This window comes from Xiphophorus hellerii, chromosome 21 (genome assembly GCF_003331165.1).
Source record: "Xiphophorus hellerii strain 12219 chromosome 21, Xiphophorus_hellerii-4.1, whole genome shotgun sequence".
NCBI classification, from domain to species: Eukaryota; Metazoa; Chordata; class Actinopteri; order Cyprinodontiformes; family Poeciliidae; genus Xiphophorus; species Xiphophorus hellerii.
This window is the reverse complement of record NC_045692.1, coordinates 18,029,649-18,046,803: the sequence shown is the minus strand read 5'-3', so window position 1 is coordinate 18,046,803 and position 17,155 is coordinate 18,029,649. Positions and strand designations below refer to the sequence as shown.

The 17,155-nt window shown below is 39.7% G+C and overlaps 2 protein-coding genes across 3 annotated transcripts; one reads left to right on the top strand and one right to left on the bottom strand.

Moving 5' to 3' along the window:
- Nucleotides 1-9,257, bottom strand: abcf2b (ATP-binding cassette, sub-family F (GCN20), member 2b). Of its 2 annotated transcripts, none has more exons than XM_032551017.1 (15): nucleotides 9,140-9,257; nucleotides 8,261-8,411; nucleotides 6,826-7,038; nucleotides 6,562-6,744; nucleotides 5,550-5,721; nucleotides 5,380-5,475; nucleotides 5,188-5,290; nucleotides 4,939-5,034; nucleotides 3,729-3,848; nucleotides 3,550-3,639; nucleotides 3,355-3,465; nucleotides 3,216-3,278; nucleotides 3,016-3,144; nucleotides 1,228-1,431; nucleotides 1-547 (listed from the first exon to the last, which is right to left on the bottom strand). In XM_032551017.1, exons 2-15 carry the CDS (start codon nucleotides 8,397-8,399, stop codon nucleotides 443-445), a joined length of 1,824 nt encoding a protein of 607 aa, XP_032406908.1. In that variant the 5' UTR covers nucleotides 8,400-8,411; nucleotides 9,140-9,257; the 3' UTR covers nucleotides 1-442. The 2 variants fall into 2 exon arrangements, with proteins under 2 accessions (XP_032406908.1, XP_032406907.1); XM_032551016.1 differs by having other exon boundaries at nucleotides 9,125-9,254.
- A 1,230-nt stretch (nucleotides 9,258-10,487) lies between these two features.
- Nucleotides 10,488-15,714, top strand: chpf2 (chondroitin polymerizing factor 2). The gene is made up of 4 exons (XM_032551101.1): nucleotides 10,488-11,614; nucleotides 12,177-12,741; nucleotides 12,822-13,004; nucleotides 13,976-15,714. The coding sequence occupies exons 1-4, from the start codon at nucleotides 11,343-11,345 to the stop codon at nucleotides 15,245-15,247; spliced, it is 2,292 nt and encodes a 763-aa protein (XP_032406992.1). The 5' UTR covers nucleotides 10,488-11,342; the 3' UTR covers nucleotides 15,248-15,714.
- The last annotated feature ends 1,441 nt before the right edge of the window (nucleotides 15,715-17,155 follow it).

The window sequence follows — 17,155 nt, the reverse complement described above, 5'->3', positions numbered from 1 at the left end:
TTTTGCTGTTTTTACTGTTCCGTTTATTGAGACAAACCTTTATTGCATTGCTGTCAAATAAGGCAGAACTGCTCTTACACTGGAGGGGAAAGAAAACAAAAAAGAAAAGTCACCTTTTAAATATGATAAAATGACCTAAAAGCTGCTGCTTACTTCTTAGGGTAAAACAGAACTTTTAAAGAACAAAGACTTCTTTGAAGACAAACACAATGGAATGCATTCCAGGTGAATCAGCCAATCAGACCGCAGCCTGAGGTGGAAGGGCGGGGCTTGGACTGTAGTCAAACCGTGAGGAAACGGTACTAGGTGTACGAGAGACGAGTCCGATAAGATGCATAATAGATTGGTTCTGTTCAGTAGGACGTTTCCTGCTCCTCCGTTCAGAAACTCGCAGGTCCATGATGTCATAAACGAGCGACCAGGTGCGTCAGGTCACCTGCCTTCACTGCTCCTCTATCTTTGACTTCAAATGCTCCTTGTATCCCAAGATGCCGCTCTTCCACTTTGTGATGGTTTGATTCTGACACACCCAGATTTCTTGAGCCACCTGGAAAAAAGAAAGAAAGAAGATTTTAGGGCTGCAGCTAACGATTTTGGTAATCGATTATTCTTGCAATTAATTAAATTATTTTTTAAAAACTTAACTACTTAAGTCTTTTTTTTCCAATATTAGAAATACACTGACATGGAAACAATTCAGTTCCTTTTTAAAAAATAATTTAGCATCCTTTTTAAATATGTTGTATCTTCACCTGGTTCAGATTTACCAAAGATTTTTTTTTTCCATCTTAAATAAAAAATGCAAACATTTCTTTGTATGGTCGTTTTAATTACTACTTTAACTTCTTTTTAAGCAAATGGCCTTTTTTGAGTCTGTATATTCCAGTTAGCAATCAATTACTTAGTTGATTATCACAATATTTGATTATCACGATTAATCATTTCAATCCTAGAGTTGGCATTTTAAATCTAAGTATTTAAAAATCCAAGTTTTTTTTTTTGAGTCTGTACTGTATACTCTGTCTGTTAACGAATAATTGATTAATCACAACTTACCTGATTAATCATTTCACCCGTTAGTTGGCATTTTAAATCAGTAAATAAAAAATTTAAATAAGCAATTTTCAAAGCCGTATAGTCCAGTTAATCATTATTTCAGCCTTGTGCGATTTAAAACATCCACTCTACTCAAATGTTAGGTTTCAGGCGTCTCAGAGGAAGCCATACCTGTTGAATTAGCCTGAAGTCGTGACTAACTAGCATCATGCCTCCCTCGAACTCGTTGATTGCTTCCGCCAGCGCGTCGATCGTCTCGATGTCCAGGTGATTGGTCGGCTCGTCCAGGAACAGCATGTGGGGGTTCTGCCAGGCCAGCCAGGCAAAACAAACTCTGCACTTCTGACCGTCTGACAAGTTCCTGATCGGACTCACCTGGAGGAAATTAAAGGAGGCTTTTAGGAATAATCAATCAATCAATCAAATTTTATTTGTATAGCACATTTCAGCAGCAAGGCATTTCAAAGTGCTTTACATCATTACAAACACAGAATCACAATGCAATATAGAATCAATCATTAAGTCAAGTTCCATCAATAAATTTGTGATTGATTACATTTCAAATACAATTCTAAACAGGTGGGTTTTCAGTTGAGATTTAAAAGAAGTCAGTGTTTCAGCTGTTTTACAGTTTTCTGGAAGTTTGTTCCAAATTTGTGGTGCATAGATGCTGAAAGCTGCTTCTCCTCGTTTGGTTCTGGTTCTGGGGATGCAGAGCAGAACCAGAACAGGAAGACCTGAGAGGTCTGGAAGGTTGATACAACAACAGCAGATCTTTAATGTATTGTGGTGCTAAGCCGTTCAGTAATTTATAAACTAACAACAGTATTTCAAAGTCTATTCTTTGAGCTACAGGGAGCCAGTGTAGGGACTTTAAAACTGGTGTTATGTGCTCTATCTTCCTGGTTTTAGTGAGAACGCGAGCAGCAGCATTCTGGATCAGCTGCAGCTGTTTGATTGATTTGTTGGACAGACCTGTGAAGACGCTGTTGCAATAATCAATACGACTGAAGAATAATGAGACACTTCATGCGTTTGTACCGGTGCTTGAAATCCTTGAATATGCTTAACTTTCAATGAGGCGTTTTGGAAAATGCTTGATTTTAAAGCTACAACTAAACTATTTTAGTAATCAATTAGTCTGATGATTAATCGGTTGTTTGAATAAGAAACACTTTATTGAATAAAATGCAACAACATTCTAAATAATAAAGTGTATGCTTTATTATTTGTATCAAAGAAAATCACAAATTTTATGCAAGGCTAATCTGATTATTTTTTGGGTTTACCGATTTATAAACAAAAAGTGTTTAGTATTTTATTGTTGACAGAATCTGAACCTGATTAATCTAAAATACCACTTGAATGCAAAATGTATATTTTCTGCACAGTTTTGGCTTAATTACTGTTTTATTCTTTCAGCAAATGACATTTTTTCAGTTTGTACTCCAGTTAACGACAAGTACTAAATTAGTTGATTATTTTTATAATTGATTAATCATTTCACCCGTATTGATTTTTGTATAAAGTCCTTGATATTTTATCTGGAGTTTTGAAATATAGTTGTAAACTTTGAGAAAAGACTCATTACAGAAAGTTGTGTAATTATATTGTAGTTAAGCATTTTGAGTAAATTACACAACTTGTTCAGTGTAATGAATATTTATTATTCCTAATGGTGTGATGAGCTTTTGATCTGTGTAATTTAATATTTGAAAGTGATTTGTGTTTTGTTCTCAGAAGAGTCAAAGCGATTGGTCAAGTGTGGGAGATAAAATTCTTATTTTAGTTTACTTTGCAGAATTCAATCACAAGACATTCAAAGCAGTAATAAATGATATAATAGTGAATTTGGTTTATTTTTATGCTTTAGTGCTAGAATTTTATTGAAAACATCTTGAAAATGGTTAAAGTTTGCTGCGGGAAAACCGTACGAAGCGCCTTTTTGCTAACGCCCACCTGCTGTTTTCCTGTGAGGCCGTAGCGGCCGATGATCTTCCTCATCTCCTCCTTCTCCTTGATTTCAGGGAAACACTTCATCATGTACTCCAAAGGAGAAAGGTCGAGCTCCAGTTGCTCCGTCAGGTGCTGCCAAGACAAACAGAGGACAATTACTTTACTGTAATTAATATTATTTATTAAAACGGCTTGACTTTTACCTGGTGATATCTGCCGATCTTCACGTGTGAATGTTTGCGGATCATGCCATCTGTAGGGAGGAGCTGTAAAAAGGATAAAAATCATAAAACTTAGTATTGAGAATGATTCACCAGTTAGTTTAGAATAAACAGCACCAACCTCTCCCATGAGCAGCTTCAGCAGCGTGGATTTCCCGGCTCCATTGGGTCCCACCAGAGCCACCCGGGTATCCAAGTCGATACCAAACTCCAAGTTTTTATAAATGTGCGGCTAAGAAGACATTAAACCACAGATTTGTCTTTTTTGGGGGAGATAAAAACAGACAAAAAGAGGTTGTTTAATGTCTGTACTCACTGTGTTGTCACTGTACTTGAAGCTCACATTCTGAACCATGATAACAGGAGGAGGAATCTTCCCACAGGGAGGAAAATAAAATGACAGCGTCTGGAGAAAACAGGTTTTATTCAGGAATCTGTGCAGTAATAAATCAGATGCTACGAAACAATCTGATAAAGGTTCAATCTGTGCTGCACCTTGTCATTCACAACTCTTTCAGTCAAGCCTGATGCCACCATCTTCTGCAGCGTCTTCTCTTTGCTCTGTGCTTGTCGTGCCAACTTGGCGGAGCCGTGGCCGAACCTGGCAATGTAATTCTGTAGAGGAACGACAATAAAATTATTATTCTAAAAAAATACATAAGATTGACTGTAGACCACACACACAATGTACACAAATAGACGTTATATTCTAAGTGTATCGGAGACAAAAGAAATGTTTCAAAATCACCAGAAAAACCTTTAATTCTTAACAGATCTTTGAGATCTCCTCTGCTCCATTTTGGCAGAAGACACATGCACACGTTTTCTTTTTAAATGTTATAGTAGATGTTCCAGTTCCTTATAGATTAAATCGACAAGCTACGCAAACAGATCTTTGTTCCGGAGGAAAAGAAAATGGAAAACAATTGTCACATTTAACTATTTTCAAACACAAATAAAAGTTAAATGTCTTCAAATTAACCTTCAGGCCCAAGTCTGGTTACTAGAAGGCAGGAACATGATTTTGTCCACCAGATGGTGCTACATTTCTCCTCCATTAAAATCACACAGCAAAATTTCACACCATACTGAAAAAAAGTGTTTTGTATTAAATAATGTAGTTTAAGATTTAGTTTAGGAATTTTATTTCCTTCATTTTAGGAACAAATGATAAATAGTGGAGTTATATAAACATATGGAGGGTTAAAAATCTGAATATTATTTTAAAAAAATTTAAGAGTAATTTTGCAGGATGGAGCCGTTTTAAAAATGTTTCCTGCTTAAAGTGGAAATAAAATACTAAGTAACATTTTCAAGATAATTTTGGGAAGCTAGCAAATGTACCGAGAGAAAAATAAAAATAAATCAATGTTGCCATCAAGCAATGAATCATCTCAGAGCCATTTGTTGGCTATTTAAGGTCAACATCCTGCTGGAAATGCTGCTTTAAATAGTTTTATTGTAGCTCTAGTTGTGAGTTTACCAGCAGGTTTTCTTCCAATATTTTATATTTAATAAAGAAAAGAAAAATCTGATCGGCTTCCCTTTCCATACTAAATATTAGCATCCCAAAGCATCACTCTGCCACCTCCGTGATTTGCTATGGGAACGCTGCGTTAAAGGCTATTTGCACATTGCACTCTTCAGGTTTTATTTTGTGGATATTTTTGTAAGTAAAGTGAAATAAATTAGGCCTCTTGTTTACCTTCATGTGTGCTATCTGGTCCTGCTCCCAGTTGAAACGCTTCATCTGGTTCTCTTCCAACTCTGCTCTGGTCTTCACATACTGGTCATAGTTACCCTGAACAAATATAGATTTGCTTCGTCACCCAACAGCAGAGAGACGTTATTAGCAGCAGCTTGTCTCGATTCCTTATTTAGCTCTTGTTCGTTCCAGGTATTCCAAAGGGGGTCCAGGCCTTTGCTAATTGGGCTCTAAGAAAAGTGTTCTTACCGTGTAGTACTTTAGTTTTCTCTGATGTAAGTGGATGATGTTGGTACACACGCCGTTCAGGAAGTCTTGGGAGTGTGAGATGAGAACAAGGATTCTCTTAAACCTGTGGAGAAGCAGCAGCAGGTTGGTGAGTAAAACCTGCTGCTTTTACTCACCAACAACTAAAACGTTCCAGGTGAGGCGTAAACGTACGATTTGAGCTCCTCTTCCAGCCACACACAAGCGTCCAGGTCCAGGTGGTTCGTCGGCTCATCCAGCAACAACATGAAGGGTTTGATGAACAGAGCTCTGCAGAAACAAACATTTAAGGTCATAAAACGTTACAAAATCTAATTCCTGAAGCTGAGCGAGCCTGTTTTCACCTGGCCAGAGCAACACGCATCCTCCAGCCTCCACTGAAGTCCTTCAGCTTCTTCTGCTGCATGGTGGCGCTGAAGCCGAGACCGTGGAGGATCCGAGAGGCTCGCATCTCTGCCTTGTCAGCGTCCAGCTCCTCCAGACGCTCGTACAGCTCCATCAGCTTCTCACACTCCGCTTTAAGGGGAAAGAAAGGTTTAGTTTTAATCATAGCAGCTTTTTAAGTGTTTAATATATTCACTGAAATCATCTTATGAAACAAAAACCTTCTGATGTCGTTATTAGGCCTGATAAATTTGGCTGTTCCCAGAAATTAAATGATAATATTGTCGTTTTGAGATGGTTTAAGAACTATAATCTTTAAATGTCCAGAGAACATTTGACACAGGAACTCAAAAACATTTTAGATTTCCAAAATAAAAATAACTGTTACAAATAAAATGGATTAAGCTTCAACAAAGCACAATTGCCCTTCAGGTTGTGTTAATCATTAGCTTCATACAGGCAAAACTGCTAGTTAGGACTTTTAAAATAATGCAAACCAACTACTTTGTTCTTGTCAAATGTTTGCAGCATTTTTCAAAATGGCCCCTTTTTAATAATCTCTCTCTAAAGATTAAGCGAAACACACATATAAGCATTTAAATGGAAATTAATTTCCTATTTTATGTCTTGTGATTTTCCTGTCGCAATAACAAAAATTGCAGTTAAATTGTTGCGATAAATGATAATATTGTTGGTTTGAGACCATTTTGAAGTAATATATTGATAATGACATAATAATGAAAGTTAGTCCTTTAATTTTGTACAAAATATTTCACAAAATATGCTAATTATCTAAAATAAAAACAACCAAAACCATAAATAAAATGAATTATGATGTCTCTCTAAACAAAATGGTTCTAAAGAAAATACCAGAATGATGATTTGTCATGTGATTAATTGATTTATTTCTTATGGAGTCTGGCTTAGTTGTTATTCAACCGCTCCAGTTTTGTCAGATCTTATGTAACTCACAGTCTTCATGAGCGAGTCTCTCCGCCTCCTTCTCCAGCATGATCCTCTGCTCGTCCACCTCCATGACGCACTGCAGAGCCGTCTTGTCGCTCGGCGCCATCTCCCGGGTCAGGTGGTAAATATCTATGTGCTCTGGAATGGGAATCTCACGGTGGCCGATGGCCGACAGTAGCATGGACTTTCCTAGCAGAGAGAAGAAACGCAACACGATTAATTGTTTTGATTTGGCTTTCAAACAAACTGAGGTCCGAGCTAAACGGTTACCGGTGCCGTTAAGTCCGATGAGGCCGTAGCGTCGGCCTGAGTTGAGCTCCAGGCTGGTGTCTGACAGCAGCTCTTGGCCGTGGAAGGTGAGCGACAGGCTGCTGATGTGGACGTCCGTGCTGTTGGGATGGGAAGCGAGAACGCCAGTCACAGCCCGAGCCTCCGTCTTCCGCAGCTCGAACTCGTCCAGCTCCTTGGTTAAGCTGCAGACGCCTGAAACCAGAGATGTCCTGCTTTATAGATCAGTGCACACCGTTTTAGTCTTCCCAACCAGTCCAATAGCGCTACATGCTTAGATTGATGCTACTCTAAAAATACGAGTAAAACTTCTTGGGATCACTGCTTTTAGTTGCTTCCAGATTCAGAAAAATTTGTTTTTTTTCCTTTGGACTTTTCATGATTTATCATGGAAGCCGTCAAAAATATTAAGATATAGCAATAACAACAACTGGAAAACAGCACAAACCAGTAGAAATACTTACAAATTATAAGAGTCAAGATGAATTCAGGTTAGGTGATGTGTGTTTGGTGCATAATGTGAAATACTGCAGCCTGATTTTAAAACATGGCTGATTCTGTTGCAGTGTTGTCTATTAAACAGACCCAAAAGTGGGGGTTGCTAAAATTACTGACTCAAAACCAAGACTTTGTAGCATCTAGCATCACTGAGATCCAGTTGTTTTAGGTAGAAAGCTGAAAAAGTCAACCAATAAATGCTTGTTATTTGGATTGTTCCAATTGAAAACTGCAAATATTCTTATTTGTTTTAGTGACACAAAAAAGTTTCATTTTTACATTTCTAAATACAAATATTAACAAGTTATGTTTATCAATTTACAAAACTATTTTCCCCCACAGGCCAGATGTGCAAATAATCAAAAATAATTATACAAAATATCAAAACTCCAAAGAGATCTCAACACCAAGGAACTAAGACTTTTAAAAAACAAAGTCAAATTGTAGCAGCTAAAAACAACAACAAAAAAACATTTTTGATAGATCTTTAAAGTTTAGACAGGCATATAAAAAAAGATTAAGGAAAAATTAAATCCAAAATACACAATGTTAATTTACGGTAAATGTTTTGTGCAACTAGCTCATTATACTCTTTTTTTTTTTTTTAATAATGTGCCTCTCCTTAATTTTATGGTATTCCCTCTAAAAGCAAAAAGCTCTACAGACTCATTTATTTAATTTGAGATTTTCTAAATAACTGGGTCACTGATGACAGAAAAAAGCCCTGAAACTTTTTACATGTTTAGTGAGGATACAACTCACTAAATTACAAATCTCAAGACATACATGTTGAAAACAAATCAGTTAGGCTTATAAACATCCATATTTAGATTTAGATGCAACTACTCTGACACATACTTTAAATATACATTAATCAGTCCCACTGGATCTGGTCACAAAGATCTAATCCCAGTCTCACCATTGCTGTCTGCTCCATTTTCTTCGATCTCCGGTTGTTCTCCGTCCTCATTCACTTCCTCAGACTTCTTGGGGCGCTGACGGGCTTTGGCTGCCTCCTTCTTCTTGGCTGCTTTCTTTTTGGCCAAGTCTGACGGCATGGTTATCCAAGGCTGCTCGACAGAAAACATAAGCGAGGATAACGGAAAGCAACAAAACACATCAGCATGACAATGAACTCTGGTTATCTGTAGTTCAGCAATTACTGAGGTGACTAAACCGGCATTAGTCATATAAGGGAGAGAGGTCTTAATCAGGATGACTAACCGCTAGCAGATAACCCTAAACCGGCTTGCCGGTTAAATACTACCCCCATAATTAAAAGGAAACTAAGCTTATTTTTTTAAATGAACACGTCTCAGTAACCAAAGTAATTAAAAACGTCGTCTTAAAGACTGGAATAATGGTGGCAAAGACAACGAACGCCACGTTCTGGTTCTTTCCAAACGCGGCTATAGCATCTATAACGCTTGATTAGTCCGGTTGTTAGCGGCTAGCCGTGCTAACTTTACCTGTACATTTTGTCCCCGAAGAGTTAAATGAAATTCGGCGGTGTTGGCTAAAACACAAAACATGTCAAGCACTAAGAAACATGCGTTAGAGATAAAATGTAAAGTTATTTCTACCGGCACAATACGAATGAGCCGGTAACGTTAGCTACACCTGACAGGCCTGGCTGCTAACTCGACTCTAGGCCCAAATTAAACATGACACAGTCCCAAATCGGTAGAACGATTTTAAAAATCAAGCCAGATAATCTTCACAATAACCGGCTTAAGTTGGGGGTTCATGCAGCAGTTGTTAAACTCAGATGGATCTCATTTACCTAATATCTCCGTACCTCGTATGTCGGGAGCACACTGACGTCTCGTGTCCACCTTTTGCCGGGTGGATGTAGCCGCTCGCTAAACCGCCAGACGAACCATATATGGTCAAGAAGGGCGGTGAAAATAACAGGACCCGCCCCTACTCGTGGGACTGCAGTAAAAAGTAGAGATGGGAATTCCGGCTCGTTTATGGGATCCGTTGCTTTGGCTCAGCCGGTTCTTTAGGGTCACAAACAATTTTTCATGCTAATTCATTTTAAATAGCACTCAGTTATTAAGTATTCCTATGTAGAATATCAACAGTATGCCAAAAATAATAGTTTTAGCTCATTTTGGATGTTATGAATAACTATCGGATATTTTCTTTGTTGTTTCACAGTCACCATGCATATGAGGCTTCACAAATAACTATAGTTTTGATGGAGTATCTTAGAGCATTTCTCTATAGTGTTGGTGACACTGAAATTTGATTACCAACTTCAGAAATACATCTCAACCAACTTTGGATGTTGTAGTTAGAATGACTTTGTGTTTTTTGTGTTTGTTATGATGTAAAGCACTTTGAAATGCCTTGCTGCTGAAATGTGCTGTACAAATAAAATTTGATTGATTGATTAGAAATCAGAAAACCAGTGGGGTTTGGTAATGGTTTTATACGGCTAACTACTAGCAATGCAAGCTAATGACTGTGGGTTTGTTTCTGTTTTATCCTCTCAAACACCCTGCTCACTATGTTTGAAATGCAGCTACGGATCTTGGAGATCCTGAATATCATGAGCGTGCGGTACCTACCGCGACCACCAGGGGCCCCCCAAGAGCAATTTATTTATTTTTTCTTCTTATCAATAAAATAATAATTTCTACATACATTATCAAATATATATTAAGAAATTGACCCTGAGTACCTTAATCGCCAGTTCCAATTATAATTACGTTACAATGTTACAACTTAAAGCAAAGTCCTCAGATTTTGACGTCAAAAGACGTTCTTTGTTTATTTTCGACAGGAGCCGGCAGATCGGGTAGGCTCTGTCACGACCGACACATCAGTTGTGAAATGTTATTTTACTCTTGTCCTATTAACAAATTTAAAATGGCAATATTTTATGCTTAAAGGCTTTACATAAAAATTGGAAGGTGTGTTTTAAAAAGTACTGCGATTAAAAAAAGATTTCAAATTTGAATTCATGGCAATCTTACTGAGGTGTCTTCACATTTAAAGGTGAAATGCACCTTCCTCTCATTAAGAACATTATGTCCACGAGGATTCATGATGACACATACATTGATATGTCAAAAAAATAATTACACTTTATTAGTGGGGTTTAATAAAATCTCCAGTTGACAGCACAGGTCTGACAAGCGAGCAGAGGTGATGCTGCAGTAGCAGATGTGCAGTCAGTCTCTAATGATGAGGCTGAAAACGACGTGAGGGACGCTGTTGACACACTTTGTGTGTGTGGCACACAGTTTTTCAGGAAGTCAAGAAAGCGAAGGCAGTAGACGACATGTTTTTGACCGCATTAACGTTTTTTTTTTCCCCCAGCAGCTAAACGGGACTTGTAACAGCTTCCTGTTGATGACCGTGGAGGTGGATCGACGTGTCTGCACTAACGGGTCGCGATGCTAACTCGCTAGCTTGATCTTTCATGTTTGTTCCTCTTAGATGTTATTGTTACGTTGCAATTTAGATAAGACGGACAAAACTCTTCCTCATTCGCTTCGGGTTTTTTTTTCTAACCAGATTATTGCAAAGCGACTTGACTTTAAGAAGCTTTCTGCTGATTTAGTAAGTGACTGCTAGCTAAAAATGAGTGGAGCTGATTAACAAAACATGGGTTTTATGTGGATGGAGGCATGTAGCAGGGAACATGTGAATGATTAACCAAACTGTTTGAGGTTAATAGGAAGCAGTTGGGGGATGTCAAGCTATTTGCATGCATCTGTTGTTTTAAAGCGGAAAACTTTTGCGTACTGGTAGCTACATAGTTAAAACATACTTAGTAATGGTATAAATAAAAGTGAAATCCTGTTAGGTGGTCTCCTAATCTAATCAAACCTGATCTAATTTAATAGGAACAGTAAACTATATCAGTTTTTTTTTCTTGTTTTATTAAATAGATCTCATTTTTTTTTCAGCTCCTACTTGGGTAAAATGAGTCTCAGTTTGCCCATAAAGCGCTGTCACCTTTAGGGTTTAGCTCTTAACGATCAACCATGCGCCTCTCGACGTTTTTGGCCCTCTTCAGGCCTGCTTTGCCCCTCATCCTGGGGCTGTCTCTGGGGTGCAGTCTCAGCCTTTTGATGGTGTCCTGGACGCAAGGGGACACGGACGACCCCTGCAGAGACGAGCTGGCCAAAGGTGGGCTCTTCCTGGGCAGAAGAGACGCTCAGAGAGGAGGGAGAGATGGAGCTGGAGAGGAGGATTTCCAGCCACGAATAGTTCCCTATCACAAGGACCCAAACAAACCACACAAGAAAGTCCTCAGGTGAGTGGAAAGGTCACATTTTGATGCTTAAAAATACTACACTAGCACCCACACATGAAGTCAGAAAACCAGAATAAAATGGTTTAAAATTGACATCAAAAGAAGACAAATTAATGCGCACCCACAGTGTGGAGCATGGTAGTGGCAGAATTATGCTGTGTGGATACAGGTAACTGGTCAAAGATGATAGGCATAATGAGTGGAGCTAAACAAGATACAACAATGTTAGATGCTTCAAAATGTTGACATTAGAGCGAAACTGAAGCTAAAACGATGTAATTTGAGGGTATCTGGATAGAAGAAATTTACAAACAAGCATTTTTAAATCTTAAATGCAAAATGTAAATATTTTTTGTACAGTTTTGGATTATTCGTAAACTCCAGTTAACGATTAATCAGTTGAAAATTATATCAATAATCGATTAATTACGATTAATCATTGCAGCCATAATTTCATGAGTTCCAGAGTAAGATTAGTAATTGATTAATCAGGAATTATCACGATTAATTGCTTTTGTTTTCCTTATATTCTCACGGTTCTAATCTGATTTTTCTCCATCAGAACTCGATACATCCACACTGAACTGGGCATCCGAGAGCGGCTGCTGGCGGGCGTCCTCACGTCTCGGGCCACCCTCGGCACGTTAGCCGTGGCAGTGAACCGCACGGTCGCCCATCACTTCCACCGAACCTTTTTCTTCACGGGCCTCCGGAGCCCCAAGGTGCCACACGGCATGACCGTGATCGCCCACGGCGACGACCGGCCAGTGTGGCTGATGTACGAGACGGTGCGGCACCTCCATCAGCACTACGGCTCTGAGTACGACTGGTTCCTGTTGGCGCAGGATGACACTTACATGCAGGCGGACCGCCTGTCGGAGCTGGTGGGTCACCTCAGCGCGGGTCAGGACCTGTACATGGGCAGGGCTGAGGAGTTCATCGGCGGGGAGGAGAAAGCCCGTTACTGCCATGGCGGCTACGGCTACCTTCTGTCCCGCAGCTTGCTGGCGCGACTGCAGCCGCATCTCGACACCTGTCGCAACGACATCCTGAGCGTGAGACCGGACGAGTGGCTGGGCCGCTGCATCATCGACTATCTGGGTCTGAGCTGCGTGGAGGTGCACCAGGTAACAACAACAATGCATTTACACACTCAAAAAATAAAAGCAAAGCAAAATCTAGACGTAAAGTTTGTGATGACTGACAGGGGATGAAGTATCGCTACTTTGAGCTGGGGAAAAACGCAGATCCAGAGCGAGAGGACAGCGTTGCGTTTAAAAACGCCTTCACAGTTCATCCCGTATCGGACCCCAACCTCATGTACCGTCTGCATAAGCGCTTCAGCCAAATAGAGCTTCAGTGGACTTACCAGCAGATTTACGATCTACAGGTTTGTTACATTTTACTTTAATATTTATTTATCAGCTCCAAAAATGCACGTGGATATGTTTTGCCCCACCCTAATAACCGCATGCTCCAAAGCAGAAATTCCTGCTTGATAAATTATTCATCGATGTAAGAAAACAGATTTGTTGAGACATGTGAGTGGAATATAATCCTTTCTAAGCTCAGAACAGTTACATTTATTGACTATTTCTATATTTTGTTTCCCAAAATTGAAAAATCTTACTTTCTAATATAAATGCTACCTCTTCTTCTTAGAAATTTGAGCTTTGACACTTTGACATGATGACTTAATTTAACAGTTCTCACAATATGACCAGACCTGGGTCTCTTTATCTCATGGCAGCGAGATAACATAACGTCACGGGACAAAATTATAGATTACTCTCACTATTGAACTAACTAGATTAGGCTGCAACAATTAATCATAATTAATCGACAATTAATTTACTAATCAATTAATCGATAACTGAAGCATGTAGACTCAAAAGCAGTCAGTTTGCTGAAAGAACAATATATTCATATCGGGAATTAAGATAAAACTGGACATAAATTTATACTAAAGAAAAAAATTTGTGTCAGTAAATATTTTCTGTAAAGTTTTCAGTAAAAATCTGCAGAATTTGATCAAAATTTTTTATCCGATTAATTGATTAATCGCAATAATCAATTCCTAAAATAATTATTAGTAGGGCAGCTACTAACAATTGTTTTAGAAATCCATTACTTCATTGATAATTCTTACAATTATTCGATTACTAAGTTAGTTGGCAATTATTTCAGTGATCCATTTGTCACGATTAATCTGATTAATTGTTTCAGCCCTAGTTTTAACCCTGCAAACTTGCTAATGAGTTAATTAGATTAATTTGAAATTTAAATAAACAGCAGCTATCTTAAAGGTATTATTTTACTTTGGTTTTATATTTTAAAGATTTTTTTTTGTGTATTTATCAGATGCAGATCAGCAACCTGAGCCACTTGACCCCTGAGGGTAAGGCTGGGGTCACGTGGCCAATCGGCATCAACTCCCCCTTCAAACCCAAGACTCGCTTCGAGGTCATAAACTGGGATTACTTCACAGAGGAGCACATTTACTCCTGCACGGACTGCTCGCCCAAATGTGAGATGAGAGGAGCTGACCGAGCCGACGTCAGCGCCATATTGGAGGTCGCCGTGGAGCGGCTCAACGAGCGATACCAGCCGCAGCTCCGCTTCCGCAAGCGGCGCCTGCTCAACGGGTACAGGCGCTTCGATCCCATGCGTGGGATGGAGTACATACTGGATCTGGCGCTGGAGGCTTTCACCCAGAAAGGTCACAGCCAGGTCATTGCCAAAAGGGTCAACCTGTTGCGACCTCTGAGCGCTGTCGAGATTATCCCCATGCCTTACGTGACGGAGGCAACGCGGGTGCAGGTCATCCTGCCGGTCACCGCCCAGGATCAGGATTACGTGGGTAACTTCCTGGACATGTACGTGACGAACACCCTGGACACGCACGATAACGTTTTACTGACCTTCCTGTTCATCTACGACCCCTTCGACGCCCAGAGAGTCAGCCAGAGCGACGTGTTTGCCGGGGTCAAGTCGATGATCGGTGAAGTGGAAAAACGTTACGGCGACGTGAAGATTCCCTGGATCAGCGTGAAGACGGAGGTTCCCTCACAGGTCAAGCTGATGGACATCATTTCCAAGAAGCACCCTGTCGACACGCTTTTCTTCCTGTCGAGTGTTTGGACCGAGGTCAACGCGGACTTCCTGAACCGCTGCCGAATGAACGCCATCAGCAACTGGCAGGTTTTCTTCCCTGTCCATTTCCAGGAGTTCAACCCCGCCGTCATCTACCGCGACCAACAGCCGTCCGCCTCCTCCACCTTCGCCTCGGAGTCTCTTCGTGACGGCCACTTTGACCGCCACGTCTTCGACGAAGCCTGCTTCTACAACGCCGACTACATGAGCGCACGCACCAAGATGGCGGCCGACATTTTAGAGAACGAGGAGCTAATGGAGAGCATGGACGTTTACGACATATTCGTGCGTTACTCCGGCTTGCATGTGTTCCGGGCCGTGGAACCGGCGCTGATCCAAAAGTACGTGCGGCGGGCGTGCAACCCGCGGTTCAGCGAGGACATCTACCACCGCTGCGTGCTTAGCAACCTGGAGAGTCTGGGGTCGAGGTCACACCTCGCCATGGCTCTGTTTGAGCAGGACCAGGCCAACAGCACATAAAACACTGGTTTAATGCTGATAACTGTGGATTTAATCCACTTTTTCTGGAAACTTCACGGTACAAAGATGTCAGGATCGATTAAAAAAAAACCCAATAATAACAACCTTAACTGTTTACTCCTTGCAGCTGAAAGTATCCCTGCTCATTACGGGAACTTTCGACTTTTACTTTTGTACCTTTTAAATGTGTCACGTCTAGACAGCGATGAATCATAGATGCTACTCTGATTCCTGCTGTTTGCATTCTCAGCCTCTGAGACGGTATTTATATATTTAGGCGTATTTCAGTATCTGTAACATATAAACAAAGGCCTTCTTTGTTAATAATCATTGGAAAGAAAATCACTTGAGCCATAAGTCTTCCATTGTGGAGATGTTCAGATACTGGAAACAAGCTGAAGCCATTGGCTGCCTTTTTCTTTATTTTCTTTTTTTTTTGTAAGAGGTATTAAAGAGTAAAATTTACACTCAGCGGCTTGTTTTTATTATTATTATTATAATTATTTGTATTTGTAAATATATGGTAAGTATCAGTATTAGGCCCAAACAACGTTAAAAATAACGTTATCAGGTATCGATATTGGTTTTAGTTTTTGTATGCAACATTTTCCATTGCTTTTTTTTAATTTATTTTTTCTACAAACAGAGGTGTACTCAAAAATTGTACTCGAGTAAGAATAGCACTATTTTTAGTCAAGTAAAAATAAAAAAAAGCCATCCAAAAAAGTGTTTGATGAAAAGACGAGGGTTGCAGAGGTTTTTTTAAGGTCACAAATATGGACTAAATTACTATTTTCTTGACTTTCTAATCCTTTTAGCAGCTTTTTCTGGTTGTGTTCGATACTTATTCCCCGTCTTAAATTCTAAATTTACATATATTTTAAATGTATTTAATATCTGGTGAGAATTTCCGGTCAAAAGACAAAGTAGATATCCATTATTTCAGAAAAATTATTTTTGATTGAGCTGGAAAATGGAGTAGAGAGGTTCAGGAACCATTTTTGGGTCAGTTTTCTGGGTCTGATGAACATTTTGTTCCTCAGCTCCACGCCCCGCCTTGTCTCCTCACATTAAATCTTAAAAGTCTCCACCCTGGCACAGACGTGAACCCTTTGCCCAGATGACAGGCCGATTCAGCCAATGATCACTCCGGCATTAGGTGGTTAACCCCCGACGCTGGGATTGTGGAGAACCCTGAATGCCTCTCTTCATGGAGCCTGATTGCTGATGCAGCGAAAAGAGGCCCGCTAACCTCCCTCACCCCCGAGAGGGGCCGTGGGCTCAGGAGAATAGTGCTGCAGCGCAGTGAAAGAGGCTCTTTCTGAGGCATAGACAGTGCTCCAGCTCCGCTGCAGGTCACAGTGGAAAGGCCTCCACCTGCTTCCATCAGGAACAATAAAACTCTTGTCTGCCGCCTCCTTGCAGGAAGCAGACCCCACCATTGAGCCGGAACTGAAACATTTTTCTGAGGAAAAGCCATTTATGTGACGACACTACGAGTAGCAGACATTATAAAAAATCTTAAATTTTATATTCTTCCAATCATCTTGGGTTCCCAAATCTTTCCATGCCATCGCCTCCAAAGAACATTAACTTCTGGTCAGAGTATGGTAGAGAACCAAAAAGAAGAGTAGCACCACTTCAACATATTTTTACTCTAGTAAAAGTAAAAATTAGCCATCCAAGAAATTACTCAAGCAAGAGTAAAAAGATATTTGGTAAAAAGTCTACTCAAGTACTGAGTAAACGATCAAATTATCAATCATTTAACGATTAAAATTTACATCAGAGCCCCAAAAATATAAAGTTAAGTGGAAATTTTGGCATTTTAAGAATGAAAATGATAATTTATATTAGTAACAAAAGAAATCAGGCAAAAGAAGATTTTTCCAAATCAGTTTTCAAAAT

Bases quoted from the DNA above. Each gene is read 5' to 3' on its own strand.
- abcf2b (XM_032551017.1), bottom strand. From the start codon at position 8,399: ATGCCGTCAGACTTGGCCAAAAAGAAAGCAGCCAAGAAGAAGGAGGCA. The intron at 3,279-3,354 runs GTTGGTGCTGTT...TCCTTTTTACAG, and splicing joins TGAAGCTGCTCATGGGAGAG to CTCCTCCCTACAGATGGCAT. The intron at 1,432-3,015 runs GTGGGCGTTAGC...AATTTCCTCCAG, and splicing joins GCCTCACAGGAAAACAGCAG to GTGAGTCCGATCAGGAACTT.
- chpf2 (XM_032551101.1), top strand. From the start codon at position 11,343: ATGCGCCTCTCGACGTTTTTGGCCCTCTTCAGGCCTGCTTTGCCCCTC. The intron at 11,615-12,176 runs GTGAGTGGAAAG...TTTCTCCATCAG, and splicing joins CCACACAAGAAAGTCCTCAG to AACTCGATACATCCACACTG. The intron at 13,005-13,975 runs GTTTGTTACATT...TGTATTTATCAG, and splicing joins AGCAGATTTACGATCTACAG to ATGCAGATCAGCAACCTGAG.